At 42.9% G+C, this 19,733-nt stretch overlaps 1 protein-coding gene across 6 annotated transcripts in view; it reads right to left on the bottom strand.

Moving 5' to 3' along the window:
* Positions 1-19,733, bottom strand: part of LOC140195179 (coiled-coil domain-containing protein 158-like) — a 162,171-nt gene that overhangs the window by 96,914 nt on the left and 45,524 nt on the right. For all 6 annotated transcript variants that reach the window (XM_072253071.1, XM_072253073.1, XM_072253072.1 and 3 more), the window contains 2 exons: positions 18,137-18,272; positions 10,275-10,351 (listed from right to left, as the gene is read on the bottom strand). In XM_072253071.1, coding sequence (XP_072109172.1) covers positions 10,275-10,351; positions 18,137-18,272 — 213 coding nt within the window. The remainder of the gene's footprint in view (positions 1-10,274; positions 10,352-18,136; positions 18,273-19,733) is intronic.

The following is a 19,733-nucleotide window of genomic DNA, read 5'->3' as shown; positions in this document are numbered from 1 at the left end:
AGCCCCATTCTTGTATAATAATCTTATCAAGTACCTTCTGAAATTTTAAATATTTTATATCACTAGCTCAATAATCCTGTCTTTCCCCCTTATCCCTGCATCTAATGAACATTTTCTTCTTACCCCTCTATGGAATTCATTCCAAAATATTGCAAATGCTGGAAAATAAATAAAACACCACCTCCTCCCAAATGCAAAGACATAGATCACACTGTTGAAGGGATTTGTCTGCTAATGGCCAAATTAATTTCTTTTTAAATTAATCACTGTCAAACCCTCACTCTCATTTAGATCCAGGTGAACCAACAGATCTGAACTATTTTGTCAGAGGAGGAGGAGAAGATGGCGGCGCGACGTAGCTTACGCGGCCACTCCAGTGAATGATATCTGTAATCTGTCAAGTAGGGTGCCGTGCACAATCCTGATTTGATGGAGACAGACGTGAGAGAATGGAGGAACATCTGGAGAAACTTCTGAAATGCCTTTTTTGCTGCTGCTGTTACTGTGTGATCCAAGATCTCCGGAGGGGAAGGCCCCGAGTCCTCGGCTTTGCTTGTTGCTTGGCGGCCGGGATGGAGTCGAAGCACTTGGCAGGGATGGTGCTCGGTGCTCGGTGTTGAAGGGCTGGTCGGAGGCTCGAAGTTTTTGGACGGACTCAGTGTCAGCTGTGGTCGGGTGCTTCCAATGCATCAACAGTTGTCGGTGCCTGGAGGTTCATGGCAGAGAGTGTTTCTCCCTTCTGCCACCTGCTATCGGGGACTATCGGGAGTTGATCGGAACTTTGAGACTTTTTTTAAAACTGTTCCCATGGTCTGCTCTTTATCAAATTATGGTATTGTTTTGCACTGCTGTAACTATATGTTATAACCATGTGGTCTTGTCAGTGTTAGTCTTTGGTTTGTCCTTTTTTTTGTGATATAACTCTGGAGGAACATTGTATCATTTCTTGATGCATGCACGCATTTCTAAATGACAATAAACGAGCACTGAGTGTCCTCATAATCTAATCTAATGTCCTTTAAGGTGAAGATACAGTAGGCACAAATATTTGTTTAATATCTCTGCATTTTCCTTAATCATTTATGACCCACCTGGAATCTCATATTAAGAGCTGTGTCTGAAAACTGATTTGACCTGAAGTGAATTACATCTGCAACCATTCCCACTCAGAACACAAGAAACATGGAATACGACAGGTTGCTTCATGGGACAGGTCATCCTTGTCAGCTTGATGTGATTTCTGTTCCAGGGCCACAAAGGATGACATTGATTCTCTTGCAATGCAATGCAGGGAATCATGGAGCGATGCAAGGAAACATGAAGTATACTGTTCAAAATGGCCCATTATAAGACACTCCCTCCTAACTGTGCTGTACGGAACTGAGAGGCCTGCAAGATAAGAGTTGTGTCTTTAAATCCTACCTAGCACTGCACTAATGCTCCACTCCCAAAATCCCCAGTCTGAGTTCCAACTTGAATCCTTCCTCAATGCCCAAATGCAGTGGAAGTTCCTTCCACAGGGCAGGATGTTTCTCCCTCATTGAGGCATTGCCCTAATCCCCAAGCAAAGTGCCAGTTTTTTCCCACCTATTTCTCAGGTAAAAATATCCATTCCTTCCATCACCTCTGATTCCTCTAATATCAGCTGCAGGCCTTTATTGCAAATGAATCTTGATACAGTGGACAACAACCAAACCAGTCATTATTCGACCATTTCCACACCATGCCACCAGACCCTTTTGGGTGAGAACTGGAATTTCTAGGTGAAAATTTAAAGCCAGTGCAGGGTATCCCTGTGGCCATTCCCCTCAATAACAAGTACATTGTTTTGCATATTATTGAGGAGAGGAGGAAACGATCCGGCAGTGGAAAGTCACAGCAGTCAGATCTCAGGCACCAAGTCTGGCTCTGTGACTCAGAAGAGAAAGGGGAGAAGAGCTGAGCAGTAGTGATAGGACATTCATTGCTTAGGGGAACAGACAGGTGGTAAACATGGGTGACAATGCAGTTCCTAGATGGTATGTTGCCTCCCAGACACCAGGATCAGGAAATCTCAGATCAATTCCATAGCATTTTTCAGGGGGAAGGTGAGCAGCCAGGGGTTATGTTGCATGTCAGTACTAATAACGTAGGCAGGAAAGTCAATGACGTCTTGCAAAGTGAGCTCGGGAAATTAGGAACCAAGTTCAAATACATTAGAAAACCAGCTAATCTCCAAGGAGGTGATCTCAGGATTGTTAGGATGTGCTACATGGTAGTGAGGCTACAAAGAGGAAGATAATACAGTTTAACACATGGCTAAAGGTTATGGTATAGGAGGGAGGGCTTCATATTTTTGTATCATTGAGCCCTTATCCAGGGAAAGTGGGATCTGTACAAACAGAATGGTTTTCACCTGAACTGGAGGGGGACCTATACCCTTATGGGAAGGTTTGTGGGTGTTATTCCTGGGGGTTTAAACTAGAGTTGCTGTGGACTGGTTGTGAGGAAGGTAGATATGAAGCCTACATACAAAGACAGGAATCAGAAAGTTGAGCATGGTGGTACTAATGTTCTGAGCTGTGTATATTTCAATACAAGGAGTACGGTAAGATAAATAAGCTTACAGCATGGATCAGCATGTGAAATTATGAGATTGTAGCCATTAGTGAGATTTACTTGCAGGGGGGTAGACAGGAATGGCAGCTGGATGTGCAGGGTTCCATTGTTTTAGACACAACAGAGGGGGAGTTGTGGCATTATTAATCAGAGAAAATATCACAGCAATGCTCAGACAGGACATATTGCAGAGTTTGTCTACTGAACCGATATGAGTGAACCTGAGGAATAACAAAGGGATGACCACGTTAATGCAATTATTTTATGGACCACTCAATAGTCAGTGGCAGTTAAGAGAACCAAATTTGTAGAAAGATTGCAGACCGTTGCAAGGAAAATAAGGTTGTGATAGCAGGTAATTTTAACTTTCCACATATTGACTGAGGCTGAGACACAGACAGATGTGTTCAGGAACGTTCCCTTCATCAATATATGGAGGTCCCAGCCAGAGCGTGTGATATTGGATCTCCTATTAGGGAATGGGAAAAGGCAGGTGACAGAGTGTTCGAAGGGGAATACTATGATCATAACTCCATTAGTTTCAAGACAATTGTGGAGAAGGAGATTCTCAAGGCCATCGACAGCTATATTAAGTGCAAAAGGATAGTAAGGGGCAAAGGGACAAGATTGGTCCTCTTGAAGTTAAGCAATCTATGCATGGAGCCAAAAGATATGCGGGAGATCTTAATTGAAAATTTTGCATCTGTATTTACTTGGGAGACAGACACAGAGTCTATAGAATTGAGGCAAAAAAGCAGAGGCCATGGATCGTACCTGGGTTAGAGAAGAGGAGGTGCTTGCTGCCTTGAGGCAAATTAGGATGGATAAGTCTCTCAGAGCTTGACAAAGTGTGCACTTAGAGCTAGGGGGAGGCTAGAGCAACCCTCCAATCCTCCGGAACCTCTCTCATGTCCATTGACGATGCAAAGATCATCACCAGAGGCTCAGCAATCTCCTCCTACAGTAGCCTGGAGTACATCTCGTCTAGTCTCGGTGACTTATACAACTTGATGCTTTCCAAAAGCTCTTTCTTAATATCTACATACTCAAGCTTTTCAGTCCATTGTAAGTCATCCCTACAATCGCCAAGATCCTTTTCCGTCGTGAATACTGAAGCAAAGTACTCATTAAGTACCTCTGCTATCTCCTCTGGTTCCATACACACTTTTCCACTGTCACACTTGATTGATCCTATTCTCTCATGTCTTATCCTCTTGCTCTTCACATACTTGTAGAATGCCTTGGGGTTTTCCTTAATCCTGCCTGCCAAGGCCTTCTCATGGCCTCTTCTGGCTCTCTAAATTTCTTTCTTAAGCTCCTTCCTGCTAGCCTTATAATCTTCCAGATCTCTATCATTACCTAGTTTTTTCTTAACCTTTCGTAAGCTCTTCTTTTCTTCTTGACTGGATTCCTGTACCCTACTATCCTTTCCCTGTCTCATTGGAACGTACCTATGCAGAATTCCACGCAAATATCCCCTGAACGTTTGCCACATTCTGTACATTTCCCTGAGAACATCTGTTCCCAGTTTATGCTTCCAAGTTCCTGCTTGATAGTCTCATATTTCCCCTTACTCCAATTAAACGCTTTCCTAACTTGTCTGTTCCTATCCGTCTCCAATGCTATGGTAAAGGAGAAAGAATTATGATCACTATCTCCAAAATGCTCTTCCACTAAGAGATCTGACACCTGACCAGGTTCATTTCCCAATATCAGATCAAGTACAGCCTCTGCTCTACATATTGTGTCAAGAAACCTTCTTGAACACACCTAACAAACTCCACCCCATCTAAACCCCTTGCTCTAGGGACATACCAATCGATATTTGGGAAATTAAAATCTCCCACCATGACAACCTTGTTATTATTACACCTTTCCAGAATCTATCTCCCTAGCTGCTCCTCGATATCCCTGTTACTATTGGGTGGTCTATAAAAAAACACCCAGTAGAGTTATTGACCCCTTCCTGTTCCTAACTTCCACTCACAGAGACTCCGTAGACAATCCCTCCATGCCTTCCTCCTTTTCTGCAGCCATGACACTATTTCTGATCAACAGTGCGACACCCCCACCTCTTTTGCCTCCCTCCCTGTCCTTTCTGAAACATCTAAAGCCTGGCGCTTGAAGTAACCATTCCTAACCCTGAGCAATACAAGTCTCTGTAATGGCCACAACATTATAGCTCCAAGTACTGATCCACACACTAAGCTCAACCACTATGTTCATAATACTACTTGCATTAAAATAGACACATCTCAAACCATCAGTCCGATCACGTCCCTTCTCTATCACCTGCTTATCCTCCCTCTCGCACTGTCTACAAGCTTTCTCTATTTGTAAGCCAACCGCCTCTTCCCCAGTCTCTTCAGTTTGGTTTCGGCCCCCTCAGCAATCCTAGTTTAAACTCTCCCCAATAGACTTAGCAAACGTTCCCGCCAGGATATTGGTACGCCTAGGATTCAGGTGTACACCGTCCTTTTTGTATAGGTCACACCTGCCCCAAAAGAGGTCCCAATGATCCAGATATCTGAATCCCTGCCCCCTGCTCCAATCCCTCAGCCATGCATTTATCCTCCACCTCATTCTATTCCTATACTCACTGTCGCATGGCACAGGCAGTAATCCCGAGATGACTACCTTTGTGGTCCTGCTTCTCAACTTCCTTCCTAACTCCCTGTAGTCTGTTTTCAGGACCTCTTCCCTTTTCCTACCTCTGTCGTTGGTACCAATATGTACCACGACCTCTGGCTGTTCTCCCTCCCACTGCAGGATATCATGGATGCGATCAGAAACATCCCAGACCCTGGCACCTGGGAGGCAAACTACCATCCGTGCTTCTTTCCTGCGTCCACAGAATTGCCTGTCTGACCCCCTAACTATACAGTCCCCTATCACTGCTGCCATCCGCTTCCTTTCCCTACCCTTCTGAGCCACAGGGCTAGACTCTGTGCCAGAGACACAGCCACTGTTGCTTCCCCCAGGTAGGCTGTCTCCGCCAACAGTACTCAAACAGGAGTACTTATTGTTAAGGGGACAGCCACAGGGGTATTCTCTAGCCTGCCCTTCTCTCTCCTGACTGTTAACCACTTATCTGTCTCTCCAGGCCCCAATGTGACTACCTGCCTATAGCTCCTCTCTATCACCTTCTCACTTTCCCTGACCAGACGAAGGTCATCGAGCTACGTCTCCAGTTCCCTAACCTGGTCTGTAAGGAGCTGCAGTTCAACGTACCTGGCGCAGATGTCGCCATCTGGGAGGCTGGGAGTCTCCCGGACTTCCCACATCTGACACCGAGCACAGAACACCGGCCTCACACACCTTCTTGTCTGTAATCTACACAGATACCCTACCTGGCCTCGACCCCGTAATGCTGAAGCCCTGTTGAGCCAAAGCCTTCCTACTCTGTCTCCCTCTGCTCCAACACCCACTCTTCTGATGCATAAGGTGTCTCCTTTTAAACTCTTCTTGCTGTTCTCACTGGCTGACGTCCATGCGCTTGCGCAGTTGTGCCCCGATCAAACTGCTGAAGAAATAACCTACTTCGTGCATTACTTATTTATTTTAACTATTTAATATGTATACTCTAATTCACATTTTTTTCTATTATTAGTATTACATTGTACTACTGCTGCAAAGACAACAAATTTCATGATATTACACCTGATTCTATTTCTCAACAGGAATATGAAAAACTAACAAGCTGGAATGTTTAATCCTTGCTTATTCCTGTTGCTCAGCACTTGCTTTTTCATTCAAGTCAATGACATCCATCAGAACTGAGTATGTGTAACATTTAAATGTTGTACCAGAGGTCACTGACCCTTGGAATTTGCTCACAACCTGTCGTGTTTGGAATTCTAAAATGAGCATGGAAAGCTCAGAAAATATCCAACTCTAGTAAAGTCAGAGGAAGCAAACATGAAAGCAGCAATGGAGTCTCCTTAATTTTTACAAGCTATGATAACACTAGTTTGGATAGAGCAATAAGAAAAAAATTATAGTTGCTGTGGTGAAGCTCCTGCTGAAAATGCTCAGATTGCAATATCATGTAAAGAGGTTAACAGAGCTGGTGTTGAGCTAGCAACAGCACACCTGAACAGCCCACTGACAATATAATATGTCCTGGATGGTGCATTACTCAGACTGAAGAACAATACCCAGGAAACAATCAAAATGACAAGAAAGTACATTGACAGGTTAAAAATTTACTCTTTGACAATGAGATTAAAGTCAGATAAGACCATAAGATATAGGAGCATAATTAGGCCATTTGGCCCATCAAATCTGATCTACCATTTCTTCATGGCTGATCCAATTCTCCTCTCAGCCCCAATCTCCTGCCTTCTGTATCCTTTCATGCCCTGACCAATCAAGAATCTACAGACCTCTGCCTTAAATATACATAAAGACTTGACCTCTGTAGCTGTCTGGAAAAGAATTCCACAGATTCATCACTCTCTGGCTAAAGAAATTCCTCCTCATCTCTGTTTTAAAAGGACACTCCTCAATTTCAAGGCTGTGTCTTCTGGTCTTAGACTCTCCCACCACAGGAAACAACCTCCCTACGTCCACTCTATCAAGGCCTTTTTCCATCGGTAGGTTTCAATGAGGTCACCCCTCATTCTTCTGAATTCTAGTGAATTCAGGCCCAGAACCATCAAACACGCTTCAACATGACAAGCCATTCAATCCTGGAATCATTCTTAAGAACCTTTTTTGAACCCACTCCAGTTTCAGCACAGCCTTTCTAAGATAACTTCACAAACCTCATGACCCCTGACACCTGGAACTTCTACCAAAATGCTAGTGTCTTTTACAGTGAAGACTGATGCAAAATACTTACTCCGTTAGTCCACCATTTCCTTGTCCCCCATTACTACCTCTCCAGCATTATTTTCCAGTGGTCTAATATCCACTTTTGCCTCTCTTTTACACTTTTTTTTATTTGAAGAAACTTTTGGTATCCCCTTTAATGTTACTGACTAGCTTACTTTCATATTCCACCTTTAACCTTTTTTTGTAATTTATTTTTTATTGAAGTTAACCATCAAACAAAACTTTGCATAAGATATATTTCAGATACTGTACATATATATCATATAGTCACATTTGTCACAAATCTCCACATAATATTTATCTAGTGGCGGGGAGAAGACCCCAATTGCTCTCTTTGTCAAACACTTGGATCACTAAGGCACATTTTAACAGGATGCACCACGAGCCTCACCCAGGGGCGGTACATTTGGCAGCATAACCAAGTTCTCAGACAGCTGACATCAATCTTGGGACAGAGGTGAATCACTACAAATGCTCTCCCACAAACATCGGCAGGAAATGTCCACATTACACGATTTGTACCAGCAGGCCAACCTCCAGAGCACCATATAACATCAAAAGATGTAAGCATCAAAAGATGTTGCTCGGGATTGGAAAATGGACGTGGACTTGGAAAAAAAGGCTTGTGTTTTCCCCAGACATTGCAGCTACAACACTCCAGCCAGACATGGTCCTGTGGTCCACAACAGCCAAGTTGGCATATGTTGTGGAATTGACAGTACCATGGAAAGATGGTGTCGAAGAAGCTTATGAGAGGAAAAAGACCAAGTACTCTGAAAAGGCAACTGAAGCTGCCCAGAATGGCTGGAAGACCAAGATTTTCCCTATAGAAGTGGGATGCAGGGGATTCGTTGCTACATCTCCGACCAGCCTATTGAAGAAGATGGGGGTGAGGGGTCACTCCCTCCAACAAGCAATCAAGTCCTTGTCAAATGCAGCAGAAGAAAGCAGCAATTGGATTTGGATTAAAAGGAAAGACAACAACTGGGCTGCAAGATGAAGACAGGAGGGTATGGAACTGAGGGGGGTGTATCTGGGACGCCAGGTAGAACCGTTGAGCCCTCTGGAGACATCGTGGGCTTATCAACGAAACGTCAAAGAAGGAGGGTGCCCACCTGATGACCCTGATGATGTACCTACCCTCCCTCCTTGTCACCACTCCAAACCCACTGCCAATATCAAGAGTGCCAACTTACCATAGGGACTGAAACATCAAGTCCTAGTAGCTCTACTGAGGTATACACTTATAGAAAGGAGAGGAAAGAAAGAACAATCAAAAAAAGAAAACTATGTACAAAGTAGGGAGTAATTTTTTTTTTACAACATATTCATTGACTTGTGAGAATAAATTCAGGCCTATGAGCTGTGATGTAGTTAAACCATTTTTCCCAGTATGAATCAAATTGTTCCAACTTATGATTAACAGATGCTGTTATCTTCTCCATTTTGTAAATGTCTATTGTAATTTCCATCCATACATTCAAAGTTGGGCTCTCCTGTGATAACCATTTCCTGGTAAGGGTCTTTTTACCAGCCACCAGCAGTATATTCATTAAATATTTATCTCTTTTCAACCATTCTTGAGGTATATACCCAAAACATATGGTCTTACTTTCTAAGGGTATTTCACATTTAAAGATGTCTTGTAGGGCATTGTGTATCCCACTCCAATAGTCTTTGATAACGGGGCCTTCCCAGAAAATATGATAATGGTTTGCATTTTGATTTCCACAATTTCTCCAGCAAACAGGGAGGTTACAATCATAATGGGATTTCTGACAGGGTGTAATAAAATATCTTATCAAGTTTTTCCACCTGAACTTCCTCCATTTCTGTGAACTGGTACGCTTCCACTGATACCTCCATATTATTGTCCATTCCTCCTCCGATATTATTATCCCTCCTTCCTTCACCCATTTTGTTTTAATGTATGAAGTTGAATGCGTTTTAAGATTTGACAAACCCTCATACACGCTTGAAATTATCATCTTTACCTTCTTAATGATGTTTTTAGTTGTCTTTTGTTGGTTTTTAAATGCTTCCCAATCTTTTAACTCTCCACTAACTTTTACTCTTCATATGCACTCTCTTTGACTTTTATTTTGGCTTTGACTTCTCTTGTTAGCCATGGTTATGTCATCTTACCTTTAGAACACTTACTTCTCTTTGAGATGTACATGTCCTGTGCCTTCCAAATTGCTTCCAGAAATTCCAGCCATGACTGCTCTGCTGTCATCCCTGCCAGTGTTCTTTTCCAATCAATTCTGGCTAGCTCCCCTCTCATGACTTCAGCTTCTCCCTCTCAAATTGCACAGTGAATTCCATCATATTATGATCACTGCTTCCTAAGAGTTCCTTTACTGTAAGCTCTCTAATCAATTCTGGTTCATTGCACAACACCCAATCCAGAATATCTGATCCCCTAGTGGGCTCAACCACAACCTGCTCTAAAAAGCCATCTCGTAAGCATTCCAGCACCAACCTGATTTTCCAAATCTCTCTGCATATTGAAATCCCCATGACTATTTTAACATTGCTCTTTTGACATGCATTTTCTATCTCCTGTTGTAATTTGGAGGTATTGCCCTTTTGGCTATAGATGCTTATAGCCAATGGCACAATAGATATCTATGCATCTGATGTACTTGACCAAAATATGACAAGCTAGATTTTTAATCTTTGCTTTGAGTGCTCATTGTTGCTGCCCAGCGCAGTATGCTTTTATACCAAAGAGCTTCCATGCATGTTGCAGGGGTCAAGCTGAGATCACTCCCCTAGAGAAAGGAGAGTACAGATGTATTGAGAGATACCAATAACTATTAAGATATAAAGTGAATTACCGCTCTTCTTGCTGCTTAAGCAATCGCTCAGTTTTGCTGTGTGATTCAGTTTTCAGACAGTCCAGTTGTTCTTCAATCTAAACCCAAACAACAATGTTATTTTAATTATATATTTGACCAGATAACAATTCCGAACTTTTTCTCAAAAAATACTATGCAAAGTGGCAATACATGATTTTTTTTAACTGGTAGTTGGAATATTCTAGAAACTAATCTCTAATTATTGAGGGCTTAATCATCCTCTTGGAAATCTACTGCGCAGAAAAATGCAAACACAGTCACTGCTGTGTGTGATATAGCATTCATTTCTGTATCACTTCGCTCTTCAGTTTTGTTAATTTCCTCGTCATTGTCCCTCACATTTTACTTTCTCACACTGTTGTCTCTCTACCAGTCTACATTCTCTCTTCATAAATCATTTTCTTTACTTTGCCTTCTTGTGTGCATCTATTCCTTTTTAAGCTTCAATAACATTCAGTACATTCATATTAGTAATATTTTGGGGGAGAAAAGCAAACACACGTGCTGAGAAATGGGATGCTGATATTCTCTCCACATGTGGCACCAGGAACTCCACAGATCATGTGCAGCCCAATCTGAAAGTGTCTGCCACCTACTGTGGCAGTCACGTTTCATCCTCCACAACAGCATTCTTCCTACTCAGAAATCAGAAAACAGTGTCACAACAATAAGGTCAGACCAACTATGGACTGAGATCACCAAATAACTTCACCAGGCACCTCTGTAACCAGCAGACTGAGGAGACTAAAGTAGTGACTCGCATATCACTTTACAGCACCAGCTGTGAGATCGGGATTCAATTCCTGCTGCAGTCTGTAAGGAGTTTGTACATTCTCTCCAGGACAGCATGGGTTTCCTCTGGGTGCACCGGTTTCCTCCCAAAGACATACAAGTTAGGGTTACTAAGCTGTGGGTATGTTATGTTGGCGCTGGAAGCATGGCGACACTTGTGGGCTGCCCCCAGCATATCTCAGACTGAGTAGGACATTGACGTAAACAACACACTTCACTGTACGTTTCGATGAACATGAGACAAATAAAGCTAATCTTTAAAAATCTTTCCCATCACGGGGTTATATTTAAACTCAGGACTCAGAGGTAAAACGTCAATGTTAGATCAGGTGAAATACAATGGGAAATACTGGAACAGGATAACAGCAACACTGGTGTGAGAAACCAGAGTTAATACTTCAGGTCATTAATCCCTTATCAAAAGCTGGTAGCATTTAATCAAATGATAGGCCTATTCCTTGTCACAGAGCCATAGTGAGACAAAGGATGAAAAAACAGGCCCTTCAACCCACTGAAACTAATCACTGATCTAGTACTCCCTTTTGTAATAATCCTATGCAATCCCATTTCATTCTCCCCACTTTCCCATCAACTCCCCTCTAGATTCCACCACTCACGAACTGCAGGGGAGAATGCACAGCAAGCAATTGGATTACCAAGCCACACATTTGAAAGGTGGGCATAAATGAGAAAAGCTGGAGAGAGCCCACACTGTCACAGGAAGGATGGGCAAACTCCACACAGACAGCACGAAAGCTCCAGAATTGAACTCGAGTCACTTGAGCTGTGAGGCAGATTTTTCACCCAATTATAACTTGGGAACAACAACTATGCATTTACATCGTGCTTTAACATGGTAAATTGGGCCCAGGTCTGTCACAGAAATATTATCAAATAAAGTTTCCAATGAAGTCACTAGGAGATATTAGAAAAGAAAACTGCCACAGATGTTGGAAATCTGAATTTAAAAGAAATAAATACAAGAAATATCAGGTGGGTCAGGCAGTTACAGCTTGTTAGATTTTAATTAGAACTGTACAAACTTAGAAAAAAAAACACCTAACTTTTATAGTGAGGAAAAAAGAAAGTGGGGAGACATACAAAAGCTTGGACCGTTATACAGGCATGTCCGTAACATTATGGAGGTATGACTTAGTCATATCCTCACATTATGTATATTTATATTTAGGTAATCTCAATCCACACTTGATCTCAGCCCATCACCATGTCCCCTGTTGTCCTCCCCCACCACACGTTACCAATCATCCTTCCAGGCCCCACTCTTCTGTACATCCCTAAGGAGAAGTGGAGGGAAGAACAGCACCTGAGGTGTCTGAACGAACGAAGGCATAAATTTAAATAAAGACAGGGAAGACAGAAAAGAATGAGGGGTGGTAAAAAAAAACAAATACTGGGTCCACCGAAAAGGAGGGGAGGAGGAGATGGCGGCGCGACACTGCACATGCGGCCGCTCCGAAATGATATCGTATTTGTAAGTAGGTACCGTGCACAATTCTGATTTGATGGAGACAGACGTGAGAAGCATGGAGGAACATCTGGAGAAACTTCTGAAATGCCAGCTTCGTTGCTGCTGCTACTGTGTGATCGAGAATCTCCAGAGGGGAAGGCCCCAAATCCTCGGCCTTGCCTATTGTCTGTTGTCGGGGCTGGGGTCAAAGTGCTCGGCAGAGATGGTGCTCGGTGTCGGAGGGCTGGTCGGAGGCTTGAAGTTTTCAGACGGACTCAAGAGTCGGCTGTGGTAGAGTGCTTCCAGGGTGCTGCATTGGCAAGTTTGCGGCGCTGGAGGTTCATGGCAGGGAGAGTTTTTTTTCTTCTTTCTACTGTCTGCGTGAGATGATGGGACTTTCGAGAGACTTTGAGACTTCTTTTTTTACCGTGCCCATGGTCTGTTCTTTATCAAATTATGGTATTGCTTTGCACTGTTGTAACTCTATGTTATAATTATGTGTTTTTTGTCAGTTTTTCAGTCTTGGTCTGTCTTGTATTTCTGTGATATCATTCTGGAGGAACATTGTATCATTTCTTAATGCATGCATTACTAAATGACAATAAAAGAGGACTGTGTGTCCTCATAATCTAATCTAATCTAACATCAAGAAGAGCAGAATTACTACCTGCAGCTGCTGTCTAAAACAGGGGCATTGATTATAATCTGAAATTTCAGTTAGGCCCAAGAGTTTGGTGTTGAATCCAAAAACCCTCCCATCTGGTTGTCAAGAAAGGACTGGAAACATTCAGCCTAGTTCTCTCTATGATGATACTGCCATACGTGTTCTTTATTTTTCCAGCTTTTTTTCTGATTTTGTTTTAAAGAAGCTATTAAGAAAGGTGATGAACTGTATGAAGCATGCCACAATTCATGTCAGACTGGCTCCAAAATTTTACAGCTGGAAGCCTGGCAACAGCAGTGGAGAGAAAGAAAGATCCATTCTGTGCATAGGAAGAGGGCAGGATGACATCCAGACAATGTCTTCAATGACTGTGGCAGACACAGGTAGAAGGCAAACCCTAAGGAACCAACTGCATGAAATTGGATCCCTTGGCTTGGTTCTAGAAATTCCACAGCCTGATTTGTGAACTAGATCAATAAAGCCATCTCCAAGTGCCACACCCCAGCAACTGCTCAATGTACCACATCCCCATCACTCTCCTGATAGTACTCGCAACCACACAATTACTCCAGTTGCAGGCCTCATGTCACACCACTCAGCTTGTGTTACTGCCAAGTCATGCAATTGTGGCAGGCAGGGTATCCAAATGGATTGCAAACCACTCACTGATATATTTTTATAGTTCCTTCAGAAAACAAAAAAAATACACATCTAACACCCTGGGAAAGGATTCACTGCAAATGTAATGGTCTTTCTGCAGAAGTAGTGTTTGGGTTGTGGTTAGAGATAACGGGTGCTTTGGAATGTGAGCCATCCAATAACTGGAGGGTGTTTTCATGCCGCGTGCCTGACACCAGGGTGATCTGGGTCTTTTGTTCAGCGGGAGATGAAGCGAGAAGACGCCGAAGTGGGCCATGACTCAATGAAGGAGGATCGGCGAAGGGGAAACCGTGAGCTCCAACTTGTGCACATTAGACTGGTTCATTAAAATGGGCCCTTTTCTTTTTTGCTTTTTCTTCACTAACCCTGTGGTCAAATAAAGGATAATAAAGCTAAATCGTTTAATTGTATGTGGTGTACTGTCTGTTATTACAGTACTGATTTGTAACAGTGTAACAAGTCATGCAGCATCCACATAAACAGTAGACTTTGCACCTCAATCTCACCCGTTCAGCAGGGCCAGAGATTGTCTTCCCTAGACTTAGAACCTGAAGGTTACACACAGTTAGAAGCAGCTGCAAATAGCCAAAAGGGATGGCACATCTCCAAGACATCATCCAAATACAAACCACAACACCTGCTACCTTTGTAGCAGACAAATTCTCTGGATAAGCCCAAAATAACAGAAAATGATGTTAGCCTCATATCCCCTTCACTCTTCATTTACTTTTTTACTTTGAAGTTTAAGTTGCTTTGCAAGTACATCCCTGTCTCACCACAGTCCTAGATTGTGGAGAGAATTAGGCATAAGGTAAGAGTATTAGAAGTTTAAGTATCAACTGATCTTCAATTTCACTTTCCTGCCCAACTCCCATAGCTCTCAAACCCTTGTTAAAATTAAAATGATGATTATCTTTGAAAATCCTGAGTAACTGAGCTCATGCATCTCTGAGGTAGGGAATTACAGAGATGACTATTAGAGTACCAAAGTATCTCAGAAAGAAGAAATTCCTCCTGATCAATGTTCAAGTCGATGTCATAAGACCATAGCAAACTCTGAATGTGTTTACTGGTTTGTCTCCATTTGAGAATATCTGTTTCTACTACTCATTCCCCTAAAGTAAAAAACCTCACAATTCACCATATCATGCTCCATCTTCCACCTTCCTGCCAATTACCTTAATCTGGGAATATTCCTTTTCAACCTTTCTCTACCCCACCTCACAGGCAACTTTCCAATTTACCTCGTAATCGTCACAAATTTGCAACTAGTTCCTTTACTTAAATCATTAATGCAACTTGTAAATTGGAATTTCCCGAGCATTGATCCAGGCAATACTCCCTCCCTGTGCAAGTTAGGCAGTGTCAATATGTGCTACATTGGGCATAAATTGGCTTCTAACAGGACAGAACAGACTTCACTGCTCCACCCCACAGGGTGAAGTCAATCAACTGCAGCTGAGAATACAAGATGTGCACTTCAACAAGCCAGGTTCAGCAAAAAACAACATATTCTTACTAAAGCCATGCTGTGTACATACATCTATTGATGCTTCTGGACACATCTTCAGTGATGTTCCTGGAATCATCGGGTGTTTCGGGTCTTTCAACATCATACAACCTCCTCCAGGTGACCCATCCGGGGTTGATCAGACCCCAGCTTGTGTCCAGATGGCTAGCTACTTATGACTCCATGGCTCCCCTCTCACAGCCATCTTGAGGCCCTCTCTGCCGCATCGGTGGTACTGCGGATGGCTCTCCTCTTCCTCTTTCCCTCGATGCCCAAAATGCTGAAGGCTCTAACTAAGGAACGGGCTACAAATAAGATGTTTTGGAGCCTTCCTTCTCCTCTTCTCCGAACTGTTCAGCTGCAACACTGACAATAATTGTTGTCATGGCTTGCAGCTTCCTATCAACCCCTCCCTTCGCTGTTGCCTCCAGAATTTGGTTAACATCTTCATCAAACTGCTTCCACAGTGAAGTCATGTTAGCTGCAGGCCATTTGATCTGCCTCCTGTTAGACTTCATGTTAGAGGGATTAGTTTGCAACACTTGGAGGTTCTGGGCACTATGGGGTGACTCCAGGCCTGGCCCCTCCTTCGTCTCACCAGGTTGGACACCTGCGCGTTGTGCTGCTCCTGTTCCCGTCAAACACTTCATCCTCGCTTGGTGGATCTTTAAGCCACAATCGTTCTTGCAGATTTTGCCACATGCACACTGCTTCCTCATCGTCGTTTGTTCATTGCCTGGGTCTGATGTCGTTGTGTCCATCCGACTGGGGTGCTCATCCTCCCCCACTCTCGGGCACCCCTGGGGGTATCTTTTCCTTAGATTTTTTGTAGCTTTTGTGGGGGTCCTCCTCTCAGAGGACACAGATTGGGTTGCCAGTCCGTTCTGCCCTGGTTGCCGTCTCTCCGGGCTGTCACTGACTCTCCAGTGGTCACCACGCTTTTCGCGGATGTCACCCAGTCTTTCCTGGTTGTCACTGATTAACTCAGGGTGTAAGCTGTGTACATACATCTATTGATGCACTTTCATACTTTTTGTACATGAACCCTCACGTAATAAACACCGACACAGATTTTGCCTTATATGCCTGCTAGGTCTATATACTGCATATGGACACCCAAAGCTTTGAACACGTGCATTCATATACCTGTGTGTAAAAGAGTTTGGCACCAAACTTACAGAGCCCCGAACATTCTTTCAAACATGGAAGTGTAGGAGACTACCATTACACTAATGTCCCCACTGAAGGGATTGGTGGATGCAGTTTTCGGTTCCACCACTGCACTAGGTATCACAACAGTCTGATTATTCATCCTTCAGTGGTTTATTGGTGTTAGTGAGAGGCTGCCCCAAAGTAGGGGGAGTGGTTCCTCGGATTGGAAGACCATGACACCTTAGTGTTATCAGTAGCGTAATGGAACCTGATGTCTATGTGTTTCATTTCTATGGGGCAGCAATTATGAACAAAGTTCAAAGTACATTTATTATCAAAGTATCTATACTATATACCACTTTGAGACTTGTCACCTAACAAGCAGCCACAGAACAAAGTAACCCAAGAGAACCCACTAAAAATAAAAGGCTATCAAATATCCAATGTGCAAGCAATAAAAGCAAGCAAATACCTTTCAGAACTGAAGTGAGCCCGCAGCCGCGAAGCCTGTTATCACTGCAGCTGATTCAGGAGGCCGTTTGCTATAGGCCACAGCCTCAGTTCAGCACAGAGACGAGTAAATCCCATGGAACAATGAGGTGAACCAGCACATCCCTCACCTCCCACCCCGACACCCTGACCTTTTTCAACCTAGCGTGGTGCTTAAATCATCCAAACCTCGGATCGTTCCTTGTTCTCGGACTCGGGCCCCGCTTCCTCAATTCGACTCATTCCCGACCCTTCCAATTCGGCCTGGCGCCTAAAACAACCAAACCTCTGGTTTTTCCTCGCTCTCCGGCCCAGGACCCGCTGCCTCGGCTCTGCCTTGCCTAAGCTCTCCTCGCCTCAGTTCTGCCACATCAAATCGCCTCCAAGTCTGCTCCAGAAACGGCCAAGCTCATTCCCTGCTCTCAGGCCCTGGTCCCACCACCTCGATTTGGCCCATAAGTGCAACACCGCAGCCCTCCCGTACCTTCGAGACTTCAGTTCAGGTCAACTCTGAAAGCAAAGTTACAGGCTACAGATTGCCAAAAAAAATATGATTAATAAAGTAGTTCGTAGTTTTATTTGCTACCAGCAAGTTGACACTGTGCTTCATCAGCACCATCTTAAACTGTTAGGATGTATCCCTATTCAACTCATCTTACACAGATGAATTGGATAGAAGTACATTCTTGGAGGAGATTAGGATTACTGTGCAGGGCCCGGACAATAAGCCACAGCTGGAAATGTTCTAGCTACAAATGGGTTAATAAGGGTAGAAACATTAACGCATTTTTGTGGTGAAAGTCAGGACTACGCTTTCAGTGTGTTCTAACTCGGACTGGTAATGGATTGGAAACAGGTAAGTACAGCAGTTCTATCAGAAAATACTATGAATCAATAACACTAGGCAATGACTCACTGAACCAAATCTTCCTTTGAGATAGGAAATATCAGCATCTGTGTCCTTCAGCACTTTAGTCATTGATGTACCCAAGTTCTGGGTGTGAAGGTTGGATGTAGTTTCGTGTTCATATATTTTCCCGCCCATACAGTTCTCATAATGTATCAAAGATTGATGAATTTCAATTAAAAATATCATAAACAAGTACCTTTTTCCCGAGTTGCTCGATTTGAGTATTAGTACCCTGAACAGTCTCATCTTGCATGCGGTTAACAGTTTCTAACTCTTGCACTGTGCTGTGCAGCTTGGATATCAATACTCCTTGGTTCTGGCTTTCTTTTAACCTGAAAAACAACAAACATTCACTGATCTGAACAATGACCATTGCATGGTTCCATACATTCTCAGACTACCTGCGCCTGTTAGCAGAGCTGTAATTATTTACCATCCTTAATTACCTTTGAGAAGATGGTGAGGACTTATCCCCTTGAACTATCACAAGTCAGTCTGATGAAGATACTCCCACAATTTGTAGGGGAGGAAGCTGCAAGCTTTAGAACCAATGATAGTGAAGAAACAGCAATATACATATTTCAAAGACAGGATGGTGTGCACCTTAGAGGGAGACCTGCAAGTAGTGGTGTTCCCACACACAAGAAGCCCTTGTCTCTCTTGCTGGTTGAGGTAATTATTTTAAGAGGTGCTATCAGAGTAGCCAAATTGAGAAAATTGGGCTACATCCAACAGTCAGGATGTGTTGTGGTAGAAGGAATGAATGATAATTGTCATGGATGGGGGCACAAATTAAAACTGCTGCTTTGGTCCTGCATATTATGGAGCTGCACTCATCCAAGCAAATATTACGCTCTTGAAATGTGTCTTTGCAGTAGTATAAAGGCTTTGGATGATATACACTATCTTTGATCTGATCTTATAGCCACTTTTCTTATGTGGCTGGTCTAGCTGAGTTTCTGGTTAATAATGAACGCCAAATTGATGGTGAGGGAACTGGGTGATGTTAATGCCACTGATTATTAAATGCTTAAACGTCCTTGTGTCTGGCAGTTTTGTGGCATGAACACTATTCTCCAGTTTAATACCAAATCAAAATTCGGTGTTAGTCTTATAAAGCTACTTTATTCATTCATAAATAGAAAATGGAATGGAAATGTGGAATTTAACAGTATGTAATTAATTTTAATTCCATGTTTCCATTCCATTTTCTTTTTATAAACAAATAAAGCACCCTTTTAAAATTTGGACAAAATTTTGGTTTGGTATTAAACAGGAGAATAATGTTCATGCCACAAAAATGCCAGACACAAGGAAGTTTAACAGCGATCACAACTTCTGACCTTATGATGGAAGGAAAAATGGTTATGGATGAAGCAGATAAAAATGGTTGAGAATTAAGGACAATGCCCTAATGACGTTTGGTAGTGATGTTTAGTGTGGGAATAACACCACAAACAGCTTCCTCTGTACAAGAAAGTGGCCACTGGATTTTACACACCCAAAGTCTTGTAGTGTGTAAGGCACATGTGTACAAATTTCAGGGGAAGACAAAATATACTTTTCTAAGTCATCCTTCGTGATTAGTCAGCCTGCAGAACGAATAGCAGATTAGCCAATGAGCCAGTTACTGAGTAAAGTGCTTTCAGAAAAAATGGGGAAAAAACAATCGGAAGTCCTTTTACCAAAGCTAAAGGTTTAAGGTGAAGGATCCGCACATTAACCTTATTCAGCCGGCCCTGTCTTCCTCCAAATCAGCCTCAATCACAAAATGAAATCAGACACGTGGCTAG

Source organism: Mobula birostris, chromosome 3 (genome assembly GCF_030028105.1).
Source record: "Mobula birostris isolate sMobBir1 chromosome 3, sMobBir1.hap1, whole genome shotgun sequence".
NCBI classification, from domain to species: Eukaryota; Metazoa; Chordata; class Chondrichthyes; order Myliobatiformes; family Myliobatidae; genus Mobula; species Mobula birostris.
Note: the sequence above shows the minus strand (reverse complement) of the source record. Positions and strands in the feature narration are given on the sequence as shown.